Source organism: Dermacentor andersoni, chromosome 5, assembly GCF_023375885.2.
Source record: "Dermacentor andersoni chromosome 5, qqDerAnde1_hic_scaffold, whole genome shotgun sequence".
NCBI lineage: Eukaryota > Metazoa > Arthropoda > Arachnida > Ixodida > Ixodidae > Dermacentor > Dermacentor andersoni.
The window spans coordinates 133234131-133258951 of NC_092818.1; the positions used below are offsets into that span (position 1 = coordinate 133234131).

Genomic DNA, 24821 nt, shown 5'->3' on the forward strand with positions numbered 1-24821 from the left:
GAGCTCCGAAGAAACGCTACGTTCTGCCGGCAATAGAGTGGTCGGCACGCACGCTCACCGGTGCACGCAAGGTGAGGCGGAATAAAAGCACTCACCGGGGTGGAAGCGAATGAAATGCATTTCAAGAGGTCTTCTACACATGTCTGGTCGGGTGAACGACGCACTATACCTCCCCGTCCGAACGCTCGCACATCGGTGATGGTCTGGAAGTGGTTGGACGTGGCCTTAAGTGCCTTCTGGACAGCCTGTGCATTCGTGATCCTGATGGAACCTCCATTGGTAGGCACAAGCGCTACAGGAATGGTGCTGACGCCACTGCGAAAAAATAAATCTATGGGCAATTCATTAGGTGGCAGGGATGCTGACCAGGCGGATCGCGCCTAACCAGGAGAACTGGTCGACATCAGCTCAAGACGGCTGACGCAAGGAATGCCAATCAACCAGGAACTAAAATACGGTTATTCAGACACCTTAAACCACCCAGTACTCAGCCAAAACACCACTGCAGGTCAACGAAACGGTCGCTCTGTCGAGGCTAGCAGGAACCAGGGACAACAGCAGGTGGCCGGCGCTGCGCCGAGGTTCAAGTCGAAGAGCTTCTTCTTCGACTTCGGCTTCGTTCTAGTGACAGACATCGTGTCATCCTCCATTTCGTTGTTGTTGTTGTTGTTGTTGTAGCCTGTGGCACGTGTGGCTCCTACCCACGATGGGGGATTGGCCAAGAAATGGGTGGATTATTCCAAAATTATATAGAGCATAAATTTCCTAATATCTATGGGAATAGCATTGAATAGGGTTGAATTACCGGCTAAAATAAAATTAGGAAGGTGCTGTTGAATGAGTAATAATTAATTTAAAGGTAATAAAAAAAATTGAATTTAGCAGGGCATTCGTTTAGATTCTGTAAGGAAAGTTTGGACAGCGAAGCATGCATCCCTGTGGCTGAATCCCAAAGTGGACGCCCCGAACGAAAGAATTGCAGGTTCTGTCAAGTCCAGGCCAATTCTCCGAAAAGGTATCTCCAACAATCTTTTTCTTAACGCAGCAAAGCGGCGACAAGATAGAAGAAAGTGCTGTATCGTCTCCTCCTCTTCACAAAAAGAACAGAGGGGAGAGGGAACCAAACCCGACCTGTGTAAATAGAAATCTAGGGAGGGAATGCGGCAGCGTAACTTGGTGAGGCAGACCTCAAGCATCTTTGTGTAACAAGATTCGCTATGCCAGGGAAATGCCAGGTGTTTATACTCTGGAGAAGCTGTCAAATGTGGGTTTGATAAGGCTAATCTAATTGATCTCATCCGAAATCTTGCCGCCGTGATCTGTGCTGTCACTGGTAGAATAGGAAGAACAGGGCCGGATAGTGATGCATGTGCCAGTGAATCGGCAGTTTCATTAAAAAACAAACCTTTATGACCAGGCACCCAAATCAAATGAATACTTTGCACATGGGCCGGAACTAGTAAGTGGAAGAGTTTTAGCATGGGTGACTCATTAGTAGCGGTAAGGCAAGAACATACAGAAAGGGAGTCCGTAAGAATAGCAGCCGTTGTAATCATTTGGTCTAATTTACGTAACGCTAGGATTACTGCTAACAACTCGGCCAGAAAAATAGGCACAAAATCAGGCAATCTTAAAGAAAAAGACCAGTCGAGCACAGGACAAAATATTCCAATGCCAGCTTTTTCCACACACTGTGAGGCATCTGTTGCAATGATAATGTTTGTTTCTAGGGTGCTTAGGTGGTCTTGCAACATGGCGTTTAAGATGCCGTAAGGGAGTAGTTTCGCGTGGTTCGGGAAAATGTCGTCGAACCTGATCTCTGGGTAACTTGAATGCGTATTATTAGGAATCACATCACGAATTTGCACGTTTAGTGGTTCAAGTAATGTTTGCACAAATATAATCTGTGGTCTATGAAACCTGGGCCAATGAACAGGAAAAAATGATTCTGGATCGGAGATGAAAATAATTTGAGGACGGTTTAATGGTGATTCATATAGCCTTAAGAAGGTCTGAACGGTCAGAAGGTGAAATCGGCATAATATGGGTGGGATTCTTGCTTCCATGTATAATACGGCATTTGCAACGTATTTTGGAAGGCCTAAGCACAGACGTAGTGCCTCTCGTTCTAACAAAACTAGCGGCCGAAGCTTGTATGATGGAACACCTGAGAATAAAACACATCCAAATTCTAACACCGGACGAACGTACATATTATATACCATCAAGAGGGATTTTCTGCGCATACCTGTTCTTCGATTGCTTAACTTGCGCAAAATGCCCATTGTACGAGCTCCTTTTGTCGCAATATATTCAATATGTGGCCGCCAGTTAAGATTTCCGTTGTAAATAACTCCAAGGTACTTTAGTGACTCTACTTGTGGGATATCTTCGAGATGGTAGTTCAGCGATATGTATACTGGGTCTTTAACTGGAAAAACAAGTATAGCACACTTATTAGCATTCAGGTTTAAGTGTAAGCTATCCAGCCAGTGTTCCAGTTCCCTTAGATACTACTGCAAAATTTCGTAAAGAGAGTATATGTCACTAGCCATACCAAAAAAGGCAATGTCATCAGCATAAACGTAGGTACTGACTCCTGGGTGAACGGGGATTCTGCTCAGTAAAATATTAAATAATACTGGAGAGAGTACCGAAACCCTGAGGCACACCTCTTGTTTGCTTATGTTTTCTAGAAGAATAGCCGCTTCGAAAACAATAGAATTCCCTGTCTTTTAAAAATTCATGCACCCATGCTACAATATAGCCTGGAAAACAATGGCTCTGTAACCGATTTGTTAAAATTGTGTGTTCAATGCTGTCATAGGCTTTACATATATCTAAAGTAACTAAAGCCGCGTATTGTTTTTTCTGTCTGGCGATGTTAATTCGACTTTCGAGGTCTACATGCGCGTGCCATATTGAATAGCCAGATCGAAATCCAATTTGGCAAGGACTCAACAATTGATTTTCGTCAATAAACTCTATTATGTGGCCGAGAAGCACTCTTTCAATAAGTTTCACTATGTTTGATGTCAACGCAATTGGTCTGATGTTGTCGATAGTGTACCCTGCCCCTTGCTTTTTAAGTAACGGAACAATTTTGGCGATCTTCCATTCTTGTGGAATCCATGCATTGCTAACAGAGTAGTTTACCAAGTTCAGAAGCTCACGTAGAGCTTCTTGAAAGAAAATCTTCAACATTGCATTTGTTATTCCGTCCGGGCCAGGCGCTGTAGTTGGCAACCGTAACATAACTTGTGCTACTTCCGAATAGGATATCTCTTTGTAGTCTGATAAGGCAGGAGTAAAAACAGAAGCTTGAAGGCGCGTTGCGAACCGGTTCTCCAATCCTTTAGCCAATAGCTCTAAGGACTCCTGCATTTCCTGTGAGGTATAGACGATTGAGTCTACATTAACGCTCATTGGGAGTCTGTTTCTAAACCGAAGGTAATTAAATAAAGCACGTTTGTTTTTGGATTTAGATAGATAATCGAAATGGTTTTTATCGTACTCATCTTTTGCGTTTTTAATAGCACGTTTGAAGGTTGCCGAAATAAATTGATAATCATTCCAATTTTGTGGGCTCTGATTATGTAGAAGTTTTTTCCAAGCAGCTTTCCTTCTTCGATAAACTCGTGTGCACTCACTGTTCCACCAAGGACTAGATGGGGAACGCTTAGAGGTCTGAATTACAAATTCAGACTTTTGTCGGGACATCTGTAGCGCTGAACAAATATTCAAGCCAGTTTCTTCGTTATCACTATTAGTTAATGATGCAATGGTGGAGCGCAAGCAGTCTTTAAATTTTTTGCAATTCACAAATATTCTGTCGTGTCGATCAACTGATGTTAAAGGGCATGCAATTTCAAAGTATACTGGAAGATGATCACTGTTTGTACCGAAATCAATCGTAGTCCAAGATGTCACGGCGACGCTTGTGCTAGAAAACGTCAAATCTAACACTGAGCGAGATTGCCCACGGATAAAAGTAGGTCCTCTGACATTAAGGCATGAAAGATTTTTATCTATGGTCCAGTCCCATAGACGTGTCCCACATGCATCTGTTTTGTAACCCCATGACACGTGATGCGAGTTGAAGTCACCAGTAAGGACGACTTCATTTTTGCAGCTGGCAAGCGCACTATCCAATTGGTATGTACTGTGTACGCCCGTAGGGAAATAAGCATTTATAATTGAAAATGTACGGTAGCCTGGGATGCTAAGGTGCACTGCCAAAATTTCACATTCTGGAGACATTAACCTGAAAGCTATTTTCGCCTTATGACAGAATTTAGACGATACAAAAATCATTAAACCACCTCCTAGTGAAAGGCGATCTAATCGAAAAGATCGAAAATCTTTAAAATGAAAATTTTTCTCAGGAGTAAGCCAGGTTTCTTGTAAGATTATGACGTCAGGATTAAGTTCAGTTGTTAAGTAATTTAAGTCTGTTGAAGCAGAGAAGAAGGAACGACAGTTCCACTGTAGCACTTTTAAAAAAGCTATGGTGATGATCTAATTGATATTCAGCGACTATCGTCGCGATGAACTTTCTTGGATGCCAGAATGAGAAAAAGAATTACCCTTTTTGTTTTTGGTATAAGGACAAGAAGTAGTTACTGGAGACCCAGTTCGCTTTTGCGGCCTGATATCATGACCCGTTTCCATGTCGACCTGCGAGTCTGACTGACGCGAAGAACAAGGATCGGATCCTACAAATGTTGGGTCCGATATGGTACTCGGCGCTAGAACTGAACTGGCTACCTGTTCTGCAGCACAAACAATCGATTTGGTGATTGGAGCGGCAGCTGTTTGATGCTTCTTCTGCCTTTTCTTCAATGGTGACAGTTTGTGTGTTTAAATATAGCGGCTGGCACCATATGGTCAAGGTAAAGGACTATGGTTGGTAAGAAAACCAAGAACATCCATTGGAAACGAACCTGACAGGAAAATCGAAGCTCTGCCCAACGACGGAGTGATATTGTAACCTGGCATCATGACCATAAGCAATTGTTTCTCAGCTGCCGCAAATTTGGCCACTATCATCATGATGTGCAGTGCCACTCGCATCATCGCCACCATTCGTCATCTTCGATACCTACAAGCGTATGCGCGCCCACTTGAGTCAGAGTTCGCTTATAGTGGGTCTGCTTCGTATTATTTACAATGGTATGACAGGGGCCGCCGTTAAGCCTTCCTACTGGGCTTTCTGAGAAATCAAGCCAGTCGTAGGGCACCCAGTGGATACCTGTGCACTGCGCAACTCTCTCTTGCGTGCAGGTCACTCAACAAAGGGGTCTAACATCACCGATGTTATCCGTCAGCTCATGCACACAGAAGAGTCTTTATAAGCGGGACTAAATGTCCACTGCGGATGGGGTGGGGCGTCTTGAAGCGGCGGATCCACGATACACAAGAGTTCGCATGCACTGCTCGGTAGATTGAGTGAGGGAAAAGATTACAAAGTTTTTCCCTTTTTTTTTATGGAGTAGCTTCGTTTGAATGTTACCAAAACAAAATTGTGCTCTGCTGTCCTCCAGCCACCGTGGAAACGACGGTAATACATACATTTTCCACGATTTGGCACAGACGAGTTCGTTGATAAATCCGAGTGTGTAGCTCCTTTTATTTACAGGGACATGTTCCCTATAACGTTTTAATGCAATTAGCATACTTAGGATCTTTCACACACTATCTATCTATCTATCCATCTATCCATCTATCCATCTATCCATCTATCCATCTATCCATCTATCTATCTATCTATCTATCTATCTATCTAATGATCGATCGATCGATCGATCGATCGATCCTCCAGCGAAGACGCGAACTCGTCGCGCACCCGGCTGGTCCAACGTAGGGACCAGCAGGTCCATGGGTTGTCTATCGTCGAATGCGTAGCGCATCGCGATGCTGTTCTGAGGAAACAGGATTGGAAATTATCTGTCGGACCAACTTGGGTCACTGGGTATGTGCAACTCTTCAATTAACCTCTTCGACGCCACCTTGGGTGGCCGGGCATAGAGTTTCTCACTACATAGTGAGAAACACTATGTGACCGGGTATACGTGCCACTATGCATGTATACAGCTCGCCAACGATGCCCTCTTTGATGCCAACTTGGGGGATTCCGTATGTGCCGCTGGGTACGTGGCGCGCTTCAATGACGAAAAAAAAATTGTTTAGAATTTGTCCCGTGCAGAACCGAAACCACGTCGTACATAGTCAGACAATCTTGTCTGCGGGAAGCTTCCATAGTGAAACACAGTTGCCTCTTTTCACCTCGCACACTTCGCCAAATAGCCCTCGTCCATAAGTTAAATATATTGTAACCTCTCTCTCTCTCTCTCTCTCTCGAGATTTTCTTTATCTTGCTCGATCGGTTCGCTCCTCCTCCGCCTTGCACCCAACAACAACGCCTATCGCTATCTTACGCTCTTACGTGCGCGCGCCACGTGGTGTAGCGAAGAAGAAGAAGCTCGTCCGTTGACGAGCGTTTCTCGCAACGCTTCCTCAAATCGCGATTTTCCTGGAATACTGAATATGGCACAGCAGTCCCACAGTCGACCTAAAGCTCCACCGATGACGTCGAGGTCTCCAAGCGCCCCCAGTAGCGTGAGGACACCGGGCGTGGAAGAGGTGAGCTCGAAAACAGCCTGCCACTATGGCGGAGAAGCGCTTTGCCCCAACTTGATGGTTCAGAACAACTTCAGTTTGGCCTAGTTGGTGTTTACTGCATATCATTGACCGCAAATAAAGACGGCGACAGCGGAAGAGAACACGCCCGTGTCGTTTTTGTGTTCTCTTCCGCTGTCCCCGTCTTTATTTGCGGTCAATATGATATGTTGATGGTTGTGATTCGGTGGAGTGCTCACCTCACTCGATACGTGTTCCTGTGCTCGATGGCAGAGAAGCTTGGAGCACAAACGCACTTGGCGCTCAAATAGCATTCGTGACTCATCATATGTTGTTGCGCGAAAGCGAATGCTCACTGCAGCTCTGCAGATCGTCATAAACTGAAGTGCTTCTCAGCGAACGCTTCTAAATGTTCACATGTAACTTTATGGATTTGGAATTGAGAGCAATAGTCTCTTTACCGAAATAATATATGTTTTTATTCGCAGTGTTATCGTGTTAAGAAAGCTTATAAAACAAATTTCTATATGGCCCACTACCGTTTTTGTTTCACGTTTAAAGTTCAGTTATTGTAAACCTGGAACGACCAAAATAATCAATATTGCATTACGATATTTCTAATATGTTTTCTGCGTTATTGTACGAATAGAACATGGTCGTATTACACGAATACGCTATTATAGTCAGGTGGAGCGGGCTACGTTTACTTTATAACAGAAAAAAAAACTTATGTTAACCGAAAATGCTTGATGTGCGAGTAAATTTTTATGTCTGGTCAGGCTGTCAGTGGCCTGTTGTTGAATGCGCATAATAAGGCCAGGCATATATTGGCTGTAAATTAACTGCCGGCGACTAAGTTACCTTTACCAGGTATTATGGCAACATTTTATTTATCAGCTCTGGCATTTTCGCTTAGGTGAGTCATTATAGATACTGGCCGTAAATCACTCCGCGGCATTGAAAACCGTTGCGCAACGGTTTGGTCCACAGAAATATTACACTTATGTAAATATTAGGACAAAAAGAAAGCTACAACTCAGCAAAGTTAACAGTGAAAACATGTCGAACTGATCCGACAAAGAAAAAAAGAAAAGAAAATGTCGAATACACGTAATTAAACAATCACCGATAATCTAAAAAGCCACGTGGATGCAAAGTCTGTCGAGCTTCCACGCACAGACATAGACCAGCTCCAGACCATGACGTCATAAATACGGCGGCGTACTATTGCGCACCTCGACTCTATTTCAACCCTGCCGCTTCTGGTAGGCACACATGATTATTTTGGTCCCGCGACTTTAATCGTCGTACGTGCAGGAAGGCGCACATCATTGCGCCTACGAATTGAAGGAGCTCGACTAGACATAACACACACGCAAAAAAATTTCTCAATACTGTCCATGCACCTGCGTGATAATGACGTCACAGGTTTCTTGTTTACATACAGGAAGCTTGAGTTGTGTATATACTTAATGGTATCAGCCACTGGTTTTAATCCTCTGTCTGTGATTCGCTTGATTTCACCAGGAAGTGGATGCCCCGACGGCGGACAACTCTGGCGCCACGACGCCCCTCGGCCGACACTCAGCTTACAGGCACAGGCACCGAGCCGGGAAAGTGATAAGGAAGCCATCGGTAAGCGTTGTTTGTTAGCTATACCTAATGTACGCGATGCATATATGTGCGACCTATAATTGATCGCACACAGACACTGTTTCCTGCTGTGGCCAACTACTTTCGGGAATTTTAGGTTTATTGGATTTTCGAGCTAAACTATCAAGACACCGTGCAGAAGCTCAGATTGCGCTGCCGCTCCAGCAACGAATAGAACAAATCGCTAAAGAGTCTGCATGTGTGTATCGTGCGTTCGGCGGATGGGCCCAATTGGGCGGGGCATTACTTACTGGTTTCGAAGGTCTGACGCTTTTTCTCACCATTCCGCCGAACTCAGTCCGGTGGGACATATATGCATATATATATATATATATTATATATATATATATATATATATATATATATATATATATAAAGGTCACCATAGGTCATGCTTTTTTGCCATTTACGCAATGTTTTCGCACGAGAGATTCATCCCGGATTGTCGTGAGACATCACCGAACCGGGTTCCGCCTTCTAGCTTACAAAATCAGACATCGAGAACTGAAACTGGAACTTGCGTGAACAGGGCCGATCGATTGCCAAATGGTTGATTACGAGTCGAAAAGGTCTGTAGAAGCATTCTGACGCGTTCGTGCATTTGTGAGCGTCCAAGAACGCTTCGATTTTTTTAATAACTGTAATTAAAGAGAAATTTTAATCGCGTTTGTGCGCGAGCTATACCACGAGTGAAAAAGAGCTGTAACGGTCATAGCCATTCACGCGTTTCGAAACTCCGGGACTAAAATTTTGCAATTAGTACTGTAGCTTGGCCTATTATTGGTGCATATCTATAACATGTGCGATGGGGCGAAATAACGGAACGCAGACACATAGACTGTCTTGCGTCCTCGTTTGTTTCGTGCCACTGCGTCTATTCCAGTTAAGCACTCTGCCTCTTCCGCGTGTTTCTATGTGCCAATCAGCGTTTCAAACATTTCAAAGTACCGAATGCAGCGAGTGAATAAAAGCTTGTAAGGCACATTTGTGCTGCCTGAAGCGGCACAAATAGGACCCATTATAATAGTGAGGTGCTCGTACGTTACTTCAAGCTAGACCTTTATTCTTCGGTATTGAGAACCACCAAGAAAATTTCAGTGAGTTGAATCCGAGCATAGGCGAACAATCCCAGATTGTTTGGTTGGTTTCCCATCGAGCTAGCTGTAAAGAAAAAAAAAATGGCAATTTCACCCAAAGCGCGAAGAACCGACAGCGATAGCGTAGCTTAGCGCTTCTCTTGAACCCTTCAGGCGGTGTTCTAGCAATGCACTGCTGCGACTAAGCGGATGCGACACACGCGGGTCCGCCAAAATTTTTGGCGCCCTTAAAATCTTCAACACACTGTGTATAGAGTCTGTAATGGCCTGGCACACGCGTCACCACGGTGCCCGTAGTAATGGCTAGAACCGCGACATCGAAGTTTTTTTTTTTATGCGAAGCATATTACGAGAGCTCAACCCAGTTCCTCAGGCGCGGCGGTGTCGCCTTCAATACCACGTGACACCGTGACGTCACGACAGAGGAGAAACGGGGCTCCAACTCGCGCCGTCGCTCGCGGCGTCGCGGCGGTATATAAGCAGCTGCGCTTGCCTCTGCTAGACACTCACGAGGTGAGATGCCTCCTGGGGACAGAGCTGCTCGTTGGAATGAGAAGCGAAGGTTGCGGCGTGCTACAGAGACTGATTTTCTAGGTGGCTTTGGCTCAACTCTTGCAAGATGGGCTGGGTGGGAATCGAACCAGGGCCTCCGGAGTGTGAGACGGAGACGCTACCACTGAGCCACGAGTACGATGCTTCAAAGCGGTACAAAAGCGCCTCTAGTGAATGCGGTGTTGCCTTAGAAACGAGCTGTTTCTCCGGCTCAGGCGTGCGTCGTTTGCTCAGGCGCACATTTCGTTGCCGCGCCGAACGCTGCGTTGCTCGACGCTCACCGCGTCCAATGCGGGGCGCGTAGTCGCTTCGCCGTAGCCCATTGTCTTACACCCCTTGGCGGGTCGACGGGAACGCTGTCGCGTTCCACTCTTGAAGGCGAAGCAGAGTAACGCATGAGTTGTTTCTTCGTCTAGCCGAACCAAATATAGCCAAGCAACAGCAGTTCACCAGGCTAAACAGTGGTTCAACAACTAAAATAAAGGCTAGTATGCTTCGCATCCTGGGCTTAACCTTAGCTAAGCCACAGCCATTTTTTTGTTATTGCTTTCATTTTTGCTTTTAGTTGTCGAGATTTTCTCGAGATAAAATGCATGCGTGGTGGATGAAATGTTTCAAAACTTTCGCTTGCGCGCTGCAATCCTAAAAAAAAAAAAAAAGAGAGAGAGAGAGAGAGAGAGAGAGGACGTAATCAGTAAAGAACATAGACCTCGTTTGAGTAAGTTTGGCGGTTTAACAGTCTATCATCTATCTTGTATACACGGCATCGGTAAATATATAGGCCATAGTTTTACCTAAGTGTATACGGAACATGACGTTAAAGGCGAAAATTCGCCTGCAGTGTACATATACTTGCGTTTGCAGTAAAAGCAATAACCACTTTATGGGAACCGCTACTTATATGCCGTTTGATAAAGCCAAAGTTCTGAAGTGACAGCGAAGACCTAGGACTCGGGGCAGTGCTATTCTAATGGTTACGCTTGCGAGAGGAATGGCGCTTCGCAGACACGCCAAACACCTGTGACGTTAGAACGGCAACCGCAATTCGCGGTACCCAAATCTCGGAGGTTGTGGACCTCCGCCCTGTCGGACTTGGAGCGAAACCGTTTTACGCTGTCTTTGAGAGCAGAGCGGGATGGGCGGACGTAATCTCCGCCTAAAAAAACGAGGAGGCCAGTAGTGCGCGGGAAAGTAACTACAAAAAAGGCGCGCGAAGATCCTGATAACTGTAACATAAGTACGAATTAAAAGTGAAAGTAAGAAACGTCTTTTTATTGCTCGTTGGAGGAGCACACTAAGTCAACGTCTCCTCTAAAGGCTTCTTTATAGCATGATAATGTGGCTTCGGCCATATGGGTTCATGACACTGTCCACGAATTACGAGAAAACGTGATGTTTTAATTTGACGCATCCCACGATGCCCTCAATAGTCCAGCCCAGCGCAATGTCGTTACAGCAACATGAAGGCACCGCAAGTTTTTAAAGCAATTTTTAGCTTAAACGACAACATTTAAAATACACTAATTTGTGCAGTGGCAACAGGCAGAGATTGCAGACTACCTAGAACCAAACACAAGTGTGCAAAACAGTACTTTCAGTTGTGCGGAAAGCAATAAATGCTGTATGTATACAGGGTGCTTCATGTAACATGAACCAAGGATGTTAAAAATGTGATCAACCGCAAATGAATGAAACCAACGACTTATGGATTTGCCGTCATGTGGCCCTTCTTATGATATTTTTTTTATATTGCACTTAATTAGTTAACTAAGATCATGCATGCAAAAATTTCACATTCACTTTAGGGTCAAGTGCGTTTTGTTAAATTGTGGAGGGCATTCCAGAACGACCGATGCAATTTTTTGTGGCAACGTACATGCTGCATGGTGGTTTTTCTTTTTCTGCGCTTAAAGAAAGCGCGCGAAATATGAAATAAAACCATGTGACGGAATAAACCAGGTGTGTGCGTGTGTGTGCGCGCGCACGCGTGTGTGTATGTGTGTGTGCACCCCTGCGTGTGTGCGTGCGCGTATGTGCTTTTTTATTTTAATGCTGTTTCATCCAGTGTCCTCATATAAAGAATATCTGGCCGTGTTAGTCAGTCCTCTGAAGATGAACATCGAAAGCACACACATTTTCGTGCTCCATGCGAGCTTGTAGTGAAGGGAGTCTTAAACATTTGCAATAGGAAAACAGTGAGAACAAAAGCGAGCATGTGAGTCAGGCTCCTCGATAATGTCAGCTTTATCGTGCGTTTTTGTTGCCCCAACGCATTGCAGATGTTCGCGGACTTTGTCGCCAGGTTGACCCCGTCGCCGGCACCGGTCAGGCTGACTGTGACAGCTACTGAAGCTCAGGAACGAAGATTCCCAGTTTCCGGCTCGGTAATAATAACCTTTATAAGTTTTGCTGCGGTTGATTAAGAAGAGCGTGGAGCAGTGGTATTTAAGCTAGCTGACCCACCGACCGGTTTCGTTTGGCTTGGCAATGGCTATCGCTTTGCGGGGGACAAGTCATTCATTCGTTCAGTCAGTCAGTCAGTTAGTCAGCTTAAAAACCACGACTTCACGTCAATCTTGATTTCTTGTAATTTTAGTTGAAAAGAAAGCTGTCGTCAAAGTCGTCAAATCATTACAGAAAAATTCGAGAACTGTGGAGCAAATAGAGTGAACTGCTCCATTAAACATAGTACAAGAAACTCAGGTACCATTTTCTGCTTGTTACTGCGTTCGATCGGACTAAAAAATCTACTATCTTTGTCACTTTGGTTTTGATGTTGTTGGAACTAATAGTTATTGCATGCTGTAACGAGGAAAGTAGCTATATTAACGAGTGGACTGGTGACGCAACAGATCAAGATGAGTTTAGTGAAGGAAGTAAAAATTTCGCAGCGGCATGGTACTATCGCTGGCAGATAACAGCTCCATTCCTTAACGTTGAAGAGCTGGACTCTTCCTAACGTTTCGTCCCTGTGGCGCACAACAATGCCTCTTCGGTTCGACCAGCAAGCTCATCAATATTTCAGGATGAGAATTTTACAAAAAGGAGGCAAAATGCGATCTCTGTTAGATATTATGAAACGGCAAAGTTTCAGCTCGCCCGCTACGGTGGCTCTGTTACAATTTCGTTCTGCAGCGAAGTACGTGGTCGCAGGTTCAATTCGCGACCGTGAGGCCCCTCTTCAATTGGGTATGAATGCAAAAGCGTTATTGAAGAGAAGCTTTTTTTTTTATTGTTTCCCATCCCGGGTTTTGAATGGCTTCTACTGCAGCCATTTGTATATATTATATATACACGAATGATATGCGTTGCGCCGATAGCTAGCTTGTATATAGCTTGTTCAATAAAGAGCGAGACTGGTGCTTTCAAATCTTAATCTCTGAAACTTATTATTTGGGTATCCCTTCCTGTATGCTTCCCGGTAAGTGAAATACACGCGTCGCATCGTTTCTACCACGCCTGAATAGCAAGAGTCAAGCCATGGTTTGGCACCTACTTAAAAATCGCCTCCGATGCATTTCTACGACTGACTGCATGTGCTGTTTCATCTTAAAGCAATGTCGGTTTTTTTTTTACCGGCCTACGAAGCATTTCAACAATCCACTTAACCATTTTACAGTCCAAATGTGGCACTCTTGGGGTCCTTTATGTAGCTCACGATAAGCAGGGACATTGCCATTGCTTTGACATAAAACAAGATATAGTTAAGACATTGGACGCGATTTGTAAGTAGGTGTCAAAATATGGCTTGATATTCACGCTATCTAAGCTTGGTGCAAAAGGCAGCACGAGTACATTTTTTACCGGGGAGCATATAGAAAGGGATAAAATTACTGATGAATATTTTAATATTACAGAACATCAGCCTCAGTCTTTATTTATTTAGTACCCTAAGTGCAACTGTAACGTATGTTCTTCAAAACCAACCCGCAGTAGTGGTGCTCTCCGAGTTCAAAATGTGAATCTCGAAGGCTATGCTTTTACTGATTGCATGCGGCGGAAGCGATTGGTGCAGCTGCAAGCCCGTCATAGATATCGGCTTTTGGACGCCACCTATCAGTGTCTCAGAGGACAGTTAAATCCTAGTGATTATCTCGCGCCCTATTTCCCTCGCCAGCACTCTCAAAAGCCCCGGCAGCGGCTCGACGACAGGGGTCTCCAGAACCTCCTGAGTACCCTGCACACGCCGGCCACCAGCTCGCCCTCTTCTCGAGTCAAGGGTGCTGGAGCCGCCAGCAGTGTCAGCAGCGCCCGTAGTTGGGCGCAGGGCCTGTACGCGGCGCGACCGCTCGTGTCCATGTTCGGCGCTGCCTGCGCCATCATGCTGCTTCTCACTCTGGTGCTCTGGCTGAGCAGCGCCTACAGCGACCGAACCAGCTCGCACTGCGACACGCTCGAGTGCCGTTACTACAGCCAGTACCTCGACGACATCGCGAACACGTCGGTCGACCCTTGCCACGACTTTTACATGCACGTCTGTTCTCGCTGGGTGTCTCGCGACCGGCGCTCGGTCAAGCAAGCCGTGTACGAGGAGTAAGTGAGGGAGCGCCTGCCGACGTGGGATCGAAATTTCGAAGTTGCCCGGCCGCTCTCGTGACATCGTGTTTAGTGAAAGCTTTAGCGTAGAGCATAAAAAATGAAATCTGGCACGTTGGAACTTGTTCGTGGCTAATATAATACAGATAGCAGCACGGTTAGCAGTACTACCAATTTCTAGTTTGTGGTCAGCGGTCTGAGTTCTGTCACTCGCTTTCGTACTTGGGAATGTTCAGACGCAGTGACAGACGGTGACAAGCAAGCCCCGTACACGCACAAGCACTTGTGCGTGTCCTCTTGCTTGAAAAGCGTCTGACATTGCGCTCAAACATATATAAGTGTGTCTAACCAACGAGGCTGAACCACAACACTCGTTCGTCTTCGTTTGCACCGCACTTTTAACATTACCCATACATATTTTGGTGTTGGCATAAATATCGGGCTTCGCTACGCAAGAGAAAAGGAAACTAACATCGTTAGACGCATCGACATTGCTAACATCGACATCGTCAGCGCGCCCGGACGTATCCTCTCACTTTGACGTATTCGATGCGTTACTCTACGCCGAACTTGCGGACGAACCAACGATGTCTTAGGGGGTATCGCATTTCTTTAAATGACTAGTTGACATATTTCCCAATGTTTGAAGTTCTTCGTTTGGATGATTGTGAGAAACAGGCATCGATGAACTTCAGAAATATTTAGTTATCGCTTTCGCAAATCTAAACGTTTTAATACCGATGAAGATTTAGTGATGGGCGCTGTAAAAGCTGGTTTTAAGGCGGGCCGATCCCAGAAGCTGTGTAGTAAGTGTTGGTACGCGACATATGTATCTACACAATGACGATATCAAAACGCCGTGTCCTGTCTTCTCCTGTTCCTTAGCTTGTATCCCAGCAGTTCGCACTCTGAATTCAGCCATGAGATCAAAACGTGAATACGATATGTATCAGTATACCTTATTTGTACTGATGCGTATCGTGTACACGTTTTGATCTGGTCAATGTGTACAGATAAAAAGCTGACCTTCGACAATGAATGGCAGTATGACCTCCCCAGAGCAACCGGGGGGATAAGAGCGACATAGGAGTAGCGGAGTCATATGACGTGCAGAAGCACGTAACAGAAGGAGCTGGTTGTGCTTGTACGTGAGTGTGCGCGGCGGCCGCTCTGGGATGCGGAATGCTTTCTGCCGCAATGTTCTGTGTTGATGTTGTTCACAAAGTGATAACTGCGCTCCGCATAATGTGTTCGGTTATGTAGCCATAGTTCTATGGTGAAGGCTACTTGCATGGTCTATGTTACGTAACGATAACTGTGGTTTATACTATAGAGATAAATGAAACAAACAAAACTCTGCCGCACTTTTGTGCTTTGGTTGATCACAGGTGACGTTGAGTTGTACACAACAGCAGGCAAAAATAGATGTAAATCACGTAATCGCATAGGGATGACCACTGTGGGGACGAACATCCCCTAAAAGCCGCATGCAAATGTCGATAAATAATCTTCAAATGGAAGTATTTCACAATACTAGAGCATTATAGTCACCCGTGTGTGAAGCGTAATGCCAGTGACTTTTCATTAACTTCTAAAGAAGTTGTTTCGTTTCTTCCAAAAATGGAATGTTCATAACTTGAAACAAACTGATCATTGTCACACAGAAGAATCGCGTATAATAGCGGGATGCTGTGAAATGACACAGCACCATTGGTGTCAGTTCAAGTCCAGCAGATAAAAGTATGCGGAACATACAAAACAGAATATTTTATGTAAGTTTTCGCACCTTACACGGATTTTAGGGCATGCACATTAAAACACAGGAGTGTTCGCTCCCGTGTTAACAGGCATGTGCTCAGCAGTCTATGATGACCATCTTTTCTAATTAACATCTGTCAATCAACTAATGCGCATTTGTTAACGATTCCATAAGTACGTGTTGGCGTGACTACATCAACGTTTACCTGTAAACGAACAGCCAAGTCTATTAATTGTTTTTTCACTTTGACGTATTCGCTGCTTTTACTCTAGGCCGGACGTGGCGGACGAACCAGCGATGCTTTAGGTGCCGTAACACTCCTTAAGATGACCAGTGGTGAAATCATTTTCGCGATACAATGTAGGAAGCGTTAGTATCGAGCACACACATACGCTGTCTCTGACATTAGTGCGAAGAATGAGGCGCTTAGAACTTCGTTATTTCTCATTGCGTTCCAGGTTTATAATGAAAGTGGCTTCGAGTGCTCTCAAGACGACAGTGCCCAGCAGCGGACAGAGCGCCGTACAGAAAGGGGCCCAGTTCTTCCAGTCGTGCAACGCGGTCAGCTCCGGACAGGTCAGCGAAATAGACACGGTAAAATCCATGCTGTCTCAGTTCGGCATTCGTTGGCCAGCGCTTACGAACGCCTCCAACCTGCTCGACACTATCTTCTCGATGACGGCTACTTGTAACTGGGGTGCCATATTTCAATTCAGCATGGACCAGCCTGGCCTTCTCACTATACGACCCGCGAACTTCTACGCCGAAACGCTGCGCAGGAGGCGCATCATGCTCGAAGAACGGACTGGAGGGAAGACCGCGTACGAGGAATATTTTCACAGAATGGTGCGCACATTTAACACAGGCAAAAAGCCGCTCGCATACCGCGACCTTCTCGTGCTTGAAAGCGTGGCCATCACGAGCCTGAAAAATTCGCTCGCGCTCCCGATGCCGACGAACATTCGCAACCAGAGCATGAGAACCGTTATCGATGCAGCCAAGAATGCCATTGACCGCCTCACCTGGGACAGCGTTCTTCAAAGGCGCTTGAACACTACGGTGGACACACTTCGAGTGGTGTTGTTTGAAAACGTCGAGTTTTTCACCGCCTTCTTTCAGCTCGTAAAAGAACTTGGCGAGGCGAGGATGGCCTACTACCATGGCTGGGCTGTGATCCAGGCCCTGTCTGTGATTGTAGACGTCGATCTGGCCAAGCTGTTTTTTATTCGTGACGCTGACTACAGACGAGGAAGCGCGCTGAACTGCGCATCAACGACGCACGGATATATGGGTCTTGCCTTCTACGCTGGCTACATTAGGGACCAAGTCACGCAAGGTATGACCGACGAGTTGTCCTACATGCTTGCGAACATCCAGGAAAAAGCACAGGCAAGACTCGCTCTCTCTAAGTGGCCCTATGCTATGAGTGTCCTGAAGACTGTAAGTAAGGCGGAGAGTATCGACGTATCGCGTTGGATCTTTGAGAAGAGTGATCCCGCTAAGCTAGATGACGCATACCGGTTGTTTCCCGACATGACCAACTCGCTATGGACAAACGTCGTGCTGGCCACGCAGGGCCGTCGCCGCGCGCCGGTCGACACGAGAATGCCCCTTTTTATGACCCATAACAACGTGCGCTTCCTCTACGTCGACCCTGCTGGTCACGTGGTGCTCCTTCCTCTGATGTTCGAGATGCCATTCTTCATCCACGGGCCGTCCTTTCAAGGAGTGAAGTACGGAGCGCTCGGTGGCCAAATCGCGGACGAACTGTCGTCGCTTATCTTCGCGCGAATCGCCGAGCTCGACGCCAACTTTCCTTGGCGAGCGGCGGATATTCCGTGCGTAGCCGAAAAATATCAGCCTGGCAACGGTAGTGGCCACCAGATAGACTCCGGCAAACTGCTGTTTCTACGAAGAGCAACGTCCGTGCGGTTCCTTTACGAGGCGTTCATGCACCTGGGCATTCAGAAAAGTGCCCCTTTGCCCCTCAGCAGCCACGTCGAAATGACGGACGTTCAGATGTTCTTTTTCTTCTGGTGTCTCATTCAGTGCGACACGGATGACGCGGCTACCATGTGTAACGAGGTCCTCAGGGGATTCAACCGCTTCGCGGCAGCGTTCCACTGCGAAAAAGGAAGCGCCATGGCATCGAGCCAGCAGTGCGATCTGTTCGAGTGTAACAGCGCCTTTAGGAAAACGAAAAGGCGCGAATGTGACTAGAACCTCTGCCACACTGCAGCTGCATGTTTGTCACTTTTTTATCGGAGGAAGAAATTTATTTGTGATTCGTTTACTTGTGAGCATAGAGCTTAACCAGTTCACATGCCATTTAATGCATGTGGAGTGATGGTGTTCAGTGACAAGAGATTTTACCGTTTCCCAGACGCAGATTCTGGAAACGTGAGCATGGAGCTACATGTAAACTTGTTTTCTGCTTGGCATGTATGAATATATCACAAGCAGTTAGCCCGGAACTCGCTTTCACGCCTAGCTTTCAAGTGTGGAAGTTTGTGTTTTTTATAGCATAAATATCACTTCGAGAAATGCATGGCGTATCTGCACTCTTATGCCTCACATTCAACTTTATCTTTTATCACACCTGCTTCTACCGCCGCTCAATATCGCAGGACCACAGGGTTATAAAAAGAATAATAATTTCAGGAGTTTTTAAATGTGGTACCCTCCAGAAGAGTGTTGTGGGGCGTAAAAAACGTCAGCACTCCCTTTATTTTGGCATGTACATGTTTGGAACTCCTTTTTTACAATCCTGAGCAGCAGGTCAGAACATTGAATCTGGCGGACCTGCCAGCTTTTTTTTTTTCTTTTCTCTCTCTCGACTTGTGCCTTCTCGAAACCATGGTGCCGAATTGGCGTGCATAATCAGTGAAGTTTGTTATGCGTTCTTGATATATCTTCTCGTGCGCAATTTGCAGTCATGAAAAGGCGCCGCATTTCACGCTCGATGTTTTGTATCCTCTTTGATATATTTCTGCAGTGTAGTCTGCGCGGTGCAAGGAAGGGTTTTTTTTTAAACTGCGCTGCCCACTACAAGTAGTCCATCGGAAAACATCAGCATAATTAACAGACGTTGAACTGCCATTCTCATTTTTCATTTTTTCTTATGGCAGGAGCGAAACTAACAGGGCACAGACTTAGTTTAAGGTCATTTCCGTTTGCCGTTATGAGATATATGTGCGGCGTTTGGCTATGATGTGCACCAGTTGCTGTTTCGGCGTTCAAGTTGCCATTACATATGTCGTGTAACCGGCTTCTTTTTCCTGGCTTTGACCAACCAAGCGCTTGTACTGTTAAATCACTGAACGATTTCCCGTCTCTGAAAGGCATCTTTTAAAAATATTTAGAGCCATGTGTTTGAAAACAGCGAATCGGTGATTATAAATTTAAGGATATGCCCCAAGGCACGAAAAAGACGCTTAAATATCGCTCATTATAGCGGGAAGTGCCCGTACCTACGCAAGTAAACAACACTCTTGCTTTAAAGAAGCCAACCCCTCTCCACCTCCAATAATAATAGAATGAGATGCTTGCGTGCTTGCTTGCTTGCTTGTTCCTCAATTGTAGCGCTTACCCACTACGGGGGATTGGCCAAGAAGCCGGCGGTTAAAAGTTAAAAGGAAGGAGAGAGAGAAAAATTTCAACGTAAAATTAATCGGGATGAAGTATAACGTTCATGTTAACTAAAATACAGATTTACGTGGCTGATATAGACATATTTTTGTACGAGATGCTATTGTAAAACCATAGAACTTCATCGTTTTCCATGACTATTTAGCGCTACCGATTTCGCAGTGATACTCCCGTGAAATTCTGAATAACATAACCCTGTAATAAAGGAACGGGGGGCAATCTACGAAAAATAACGGGTCTACGAACGCTACATATAACAAAACCATGCTAGCAGAGGTAACGTCACACAGACAACACCGCCTTCAGCGTGTCAAAATGTTCTCATGCTTTAGCCAACCAAACTTATTTTGCAGTTGCCGAACGCAGGACACCACTATAAGAAAGACAATCAGCTCGTATTCATGATAGAAAGAAAGACGTTTAATTCAACAACTATGTTATGGCATGCTCCTTCAGGTAATTGGGAGATCGGCTTTCTGCTACCAAGGCATTGCATGATAACAAAATACAAAGAGCAAAACTAACCACCTGAGTCACAGCAATCATCACAGGTACGCTTCAGTCCACACATTGGAGCAACAGGAAAGCTTGGTCCCTCTTTCGAACTGCGTGTTTGGTTCGGCCACAAGTCCTAGGAGGTCTCGTTAGGAGATGTGCTCTCAGCTTCAGACGGCCTGAAGAGAGATCGGCCTCCTCCAGACCTGCCAGAGGCTCCGAACAAGTTGAGTAACAGGCCGCCTGGTCTGCCGCGGCTGCGGTCCAGGTTAAGGTTGAGGATGGACGGGATATCGATGCCGAGGTCAGTGCCACGGCTACGTCCGGTAAGCAGCTTCAAGTTGAAGATATCCGGAATGTTGATGCCCAGGTCGAACGGATCCTTAAGTCCGCGCACAGGTCCGTCGGCAGGTACGACGTCGTCCTGAGGTGCCGGGGCCGACAAAACGGCGGCGAAAGCAAAGGTGACGAGCAAGACGGTCACGAGAACGCCTCGCATTCCGAGCGAGTGCATCTTTCCGGACGCGGTCAGCAAACACTTGGAGCACGAAAAATGTTCTCAAGCCACAGAGCTCCGAAGAGACGCTACGTTCTGCCGGCAATAGAGTGGTCAGTACGCACGCGCACCGAACAGCCCGGCCTTAAATAAGTGCGCAGCGCGAAAGGCAAATGACGACGCGGCACTCGACCTTGGGGAAAACGATTATTGCAACGAAGGAGCTGGAGGCGCTCGAGGGAAGCAGAGAGTGTGGAGCGCAATTGACGTCACGCAGAGTAGCACCCCAGGCTGATCACCGATATACGGAGAAATAGAAAGAAGGAGTCCAAGAACGATACATCGAAATACGGGGAATCACCGCGCTCGCCGTTGAAGGTGTGCTTGGGCGTGAATCATCACGGCCGAAGGAAGAAGAAACGCACCAGCGCGGGACCCCTAGCAACCGCGTAGTGAGTGCAATGTGCAAGCCTTCCTCGCCACAGATATGAAAACCGATGGCGGCGTTTGCCAGTGCGATGAACCCCGGGCAGCTACTGGAGTTGGCCTGTCTTTAACTCACTTTCTTTCTTTCTTTTGTACGTATCTGTGTCGCAACACCATTTCAGGTGATCGTCGGTGGGCTGCACCTTCTGCGTGTACCACCTGCAAGTTTTGACAGCATCTGCCTTTGCTTTCACTGAATTCCATGCGTTGAAAACTCCCACACTGAAGCATTTGGGTTTCAGCTGCGCTCTCCCAATCGGTTGTAGCGCAAACAGGTTCAAATATAAGCGTTACATGTTTCCTCCTTTAATTGGGGCCGATTTGAGAGCGGGAATCCACAATCCTGCGGAAGCCCTTAACAGAGCCCTTTTTACAAAAAAATAATATTAATATAAAGTCAAGTGTCAATCCAACAGAAAGTCATTAACAATCCAAGGCAACCCTCCAAATCGAGTGCTGCAACTGCCCTCGCGCGTGCAGGCGTTGATATCATCACGTATCACTACAGAAGTAGATTAAAGCGCATACACTGAGCTGATGATATTCAACTATAGAACCATTTAATGCTTACACCTATTTCCTATACGGAAGAAAGCGATATTTCGTTTGCGAGAAGTCGTCGAGCTAGAGAATTTACAAAACACCCAGCGCATCTCTACGACCGTTCCAATGCTTTTATATCACCCGCATCCCATATAAATTGTGACTCAGCTACATTACGAGGAACTTCAGGCAGAGGCACCCAACTAGTTGTCAAGATGCTTATTCCATTTCTCTTTTTCTCTCTGTCTCTCGGTATTTTCTTTATATTTATTGAAATTCACGAAAATCAGCAAAACACTTTCTTCGGCTTAACTACTTTTTAGTAGGTTTACTTTATTAATAAAAATTTAATGTGCTTACCACTGGAAGCGCACTTTCCTATTTAGTCCAATGATGTTTTTAACAAATTGCCGAGACTCACAAAAAGTTTTAGCGAAATGGTTAAGTTTTCAACGGCGAAATTCTGCATTAAGAGCGACATCAGAGTTCTGTAAACAACACATATTTGAACCCCTAAAGTGGACAAAGGTGATTTATTTTCCGCACGCTGAATTGCACCAATAATTTGTGAGCATGTGGGTTGCAAATCTTAGGTAAACAACGTGACAATTTCCCGAAATCTGTAAACTAATTTATCATATGTGTCTACGATCACATGCAATCTAATATACACGGCTTACAGAATTGTGTTACCTGTTTTTGAGGCAGAGTTACAAAGTGGTAGCTTCGTGCTTCAATTTGTCTTTAACTTACGGACGTTCGAAAGTACGTGTAGAAAACATTCGGGCCCGAAACTAAGCGTCTGTGTGCACGAATTCTTAATATTAAAATATTTAGCTAGCTTTTGAACAGATAAATCTTAGTTGTCCCCGAACTAAAGCATCTTCCTCGGTGACGCTTCCCCAAAGTTGTCTATACATAAAGCTTGTCTAAAAAAGCCTAGTTAAAGTCGGGTTTCAAACTCCCATATCTTATGTACAGCTACAGCAAATGGAAAGACAAATATAAATATCCAAAACGAACACCCTTGTTACAGCTCTCAGCACAGATAAGCTTGATATATTTTTTTTATCTCGGCGACAAGGTACACCCTATGTACAAAAACATTCGCTCACATTCCGCCGTCTCTTTCATCCACTTTCTGTGGCTTTCTGCCAACGTTCAATAAAAGGTCAAATCAGTAGCAAAAGAAATGATAATTAATCTAGTAAGAATTGGCGCTTCATACGAACTGCGCCATCGGTCCAATCATTGTGCATCCTCGAGGACGCCTTCCACTTCCAACGTGACAAGAGCCATCAAACACGTTCAGGCTGGCTGCTGGGATTGCCGAACAGCCTACTCAGCAGCCCGACTGGCGTCGCTTTGTTCAGCTGAAGTTGAAAGTTGGACGGCCCGTCAACGCCGAGCTTCGTGCCACCGGCCCCCTTGAGGAGCTTCACGTTGAGCTTGTCCAGAATGTCGGTGCCCAGGTCCAGTGCACGCCGTACGCCGAGCGGTGATTCAGCAGTAGCTGTCTCTCCTCTTTCAGGGTTCGGTACTGCCCGCGCCTTGCCACAAACAAAGGCGAAGACGAGTATGGCCAGGGCGACAGTAGATATAAGGAACGCCCGCATCTTTCCACGCTGTGGTTAGCTTTCTTCTCTCAAGTCAGCAATCCTGGTAAACGAGCTGGGCTGCTCTGAGTCTGGCGCCTGTTCTCTCAAGCAGGACCGATTGGTCCCCTTTAAGTAGCAGGAGGAGAATCCACGCATGCAGCGTCGGAATGCTCGCCTGAGTTAGTCGGCGATAAACGGGAACAAGTGAAGCTGCAGTGCAGTCTTACAAGTTGTCACCTTCTCGCCCATGAGAAGTGCTGCACTGGCCCACCTTGAACGCCACGGACCCTGACCCTGAGCGTGACTTTATTGATATGCGAGCAGCACCAGTGTCCGCTCTATCGATCGACAGCTGCAGCTGCACCCGGATGAGCTTTCCTGGTGCTGCTACGCAAAAGGACGTTACAACAATTAATGAAAAAAAGAAAGACGCGGCGGTGCTTGAGAGCGCGGTGTCTCCCAGGCTCCGTTTCGTCTGTTTTGTTATTGCTTTCTGTCGCGTCCGTGTGCGTCGAGCGAAGCGCGAGGGCTATTAAATTGGAGACGGCGCGACTTCCGCGAACCGGCTTTGCTGCTTCGTGGCTGATAGCTTCGATGCGTGACGACATTAGGCGCAGTGAAAGAAGGAGCGCGATGCGCTAGACAGGCACCCCTTGTGGCGATTGCGCCACATCAGTGCTCATGCAGCGCGCGACTCTAATAAAAGAAAGGAACACGGAAAGAAAGTGTGAGACGAGTAGATACGACAAGTACAGCATATCAATGAAGTCGCAGCACGTGAAACTCGTTAAGTTTCCCTCGAACACGTGACGTATCATGAGCTGCAATTGCGTAACAGGTTGAAGGAGGCAAAAATCGCAGCCAAAGAGCACGCTCTACCAAACTTTCTCATCGACGACAATTAGAAGGGCGCAAGAGTGATGGAGGACACGCCAAACTTGATTTCGTCGCAGCTGTTCCCAGTTCGGCAATACCTTTCCCGAAGCAGAAATCACTCCTGCTGCCTGTTCAGTAGACCCGTTAAGCCTGTCCATGTGAACGTGTGCGTGAACATCATTTACAATTCGTTGATTTCCTTTATTAGTGATGTTGACGAGCAACGCGTGGTGACACAATCCCTTCGAGTCATTTGTACCCCCCGCACGAATTTCTTTGTTTCACTCTTTCGGCTGCACATTCACCTTGGAGTGGGTGCCAGATTCTGTTACTTTTTAGCGCTTGCAGCATGACTGAAAACAACATGGCGCCATATGCTACTAAATTTACTCACAAAACTCTGGTTTAACTCTCAAAGAAATGTGCTACGGTGGTGTGTCATA

General features: G+C 46.0%; 1 protein-coding gene and 1 long non-coding RNA gene across 3 annotated transcripts in view; one reads left to right on the forward strand and one right to left on the reverse strand.

Annotated features, from left to right (window-relative positions):
* LOC126532091 (uncharacterized) overlaps window positions 1-24821 on the reverse strand; it is a 176419-nt gene that overhangs the window by 24869 nt on the left and 126729 nt on the right. The window lies entirely within an intron of this gene.
* Window positions 6484-14581, forward strand: LOC126532094 (uncharacterized). The gene is made up of 4 exons (XM_050179783.2): window positions 6484-6642; window positions 8167-8274; window positions 12221-12325; window positions 14059-14581. Exons 1-4 carry the CDS (start codon window positions 6547-6549, stop codon window positions 14476-14478), a joined length of 729 nt encoding a protein of 242 aa, XP_050035740.2. The 5' UTR covers window positions 6484-6546; the 3' UTR covers window positions 14479-14581.

What these genes read in the sequence shown, in the direction of transcription:
- LOC126532094 (XM_050179783.2), top strand. Translation starts at nt 6,547, where the DNA reads ATGGCACAGCAGTCCCACAGTCGACCTAAAGCTCCACCGATGACGTCG. An exon ending in GGACACCGGGCGTGGAAGAG is followed by an intron (nt 6,643 to 8,166) that starts GTGAGCTCGAAA and finishes TGATTTCACCAG; the next exon opens with GAAGTGGATGCCCCGACGGC. An exon ending in GATTCCCAGTTTCCGGCTCG is followed by an intron (nt 12,326 to 14,058) that starts GTAATAATAACC and finishes TTCCCTCGCCAG; the next exon opens with CACTCTCAAAAGCCCCGGCA.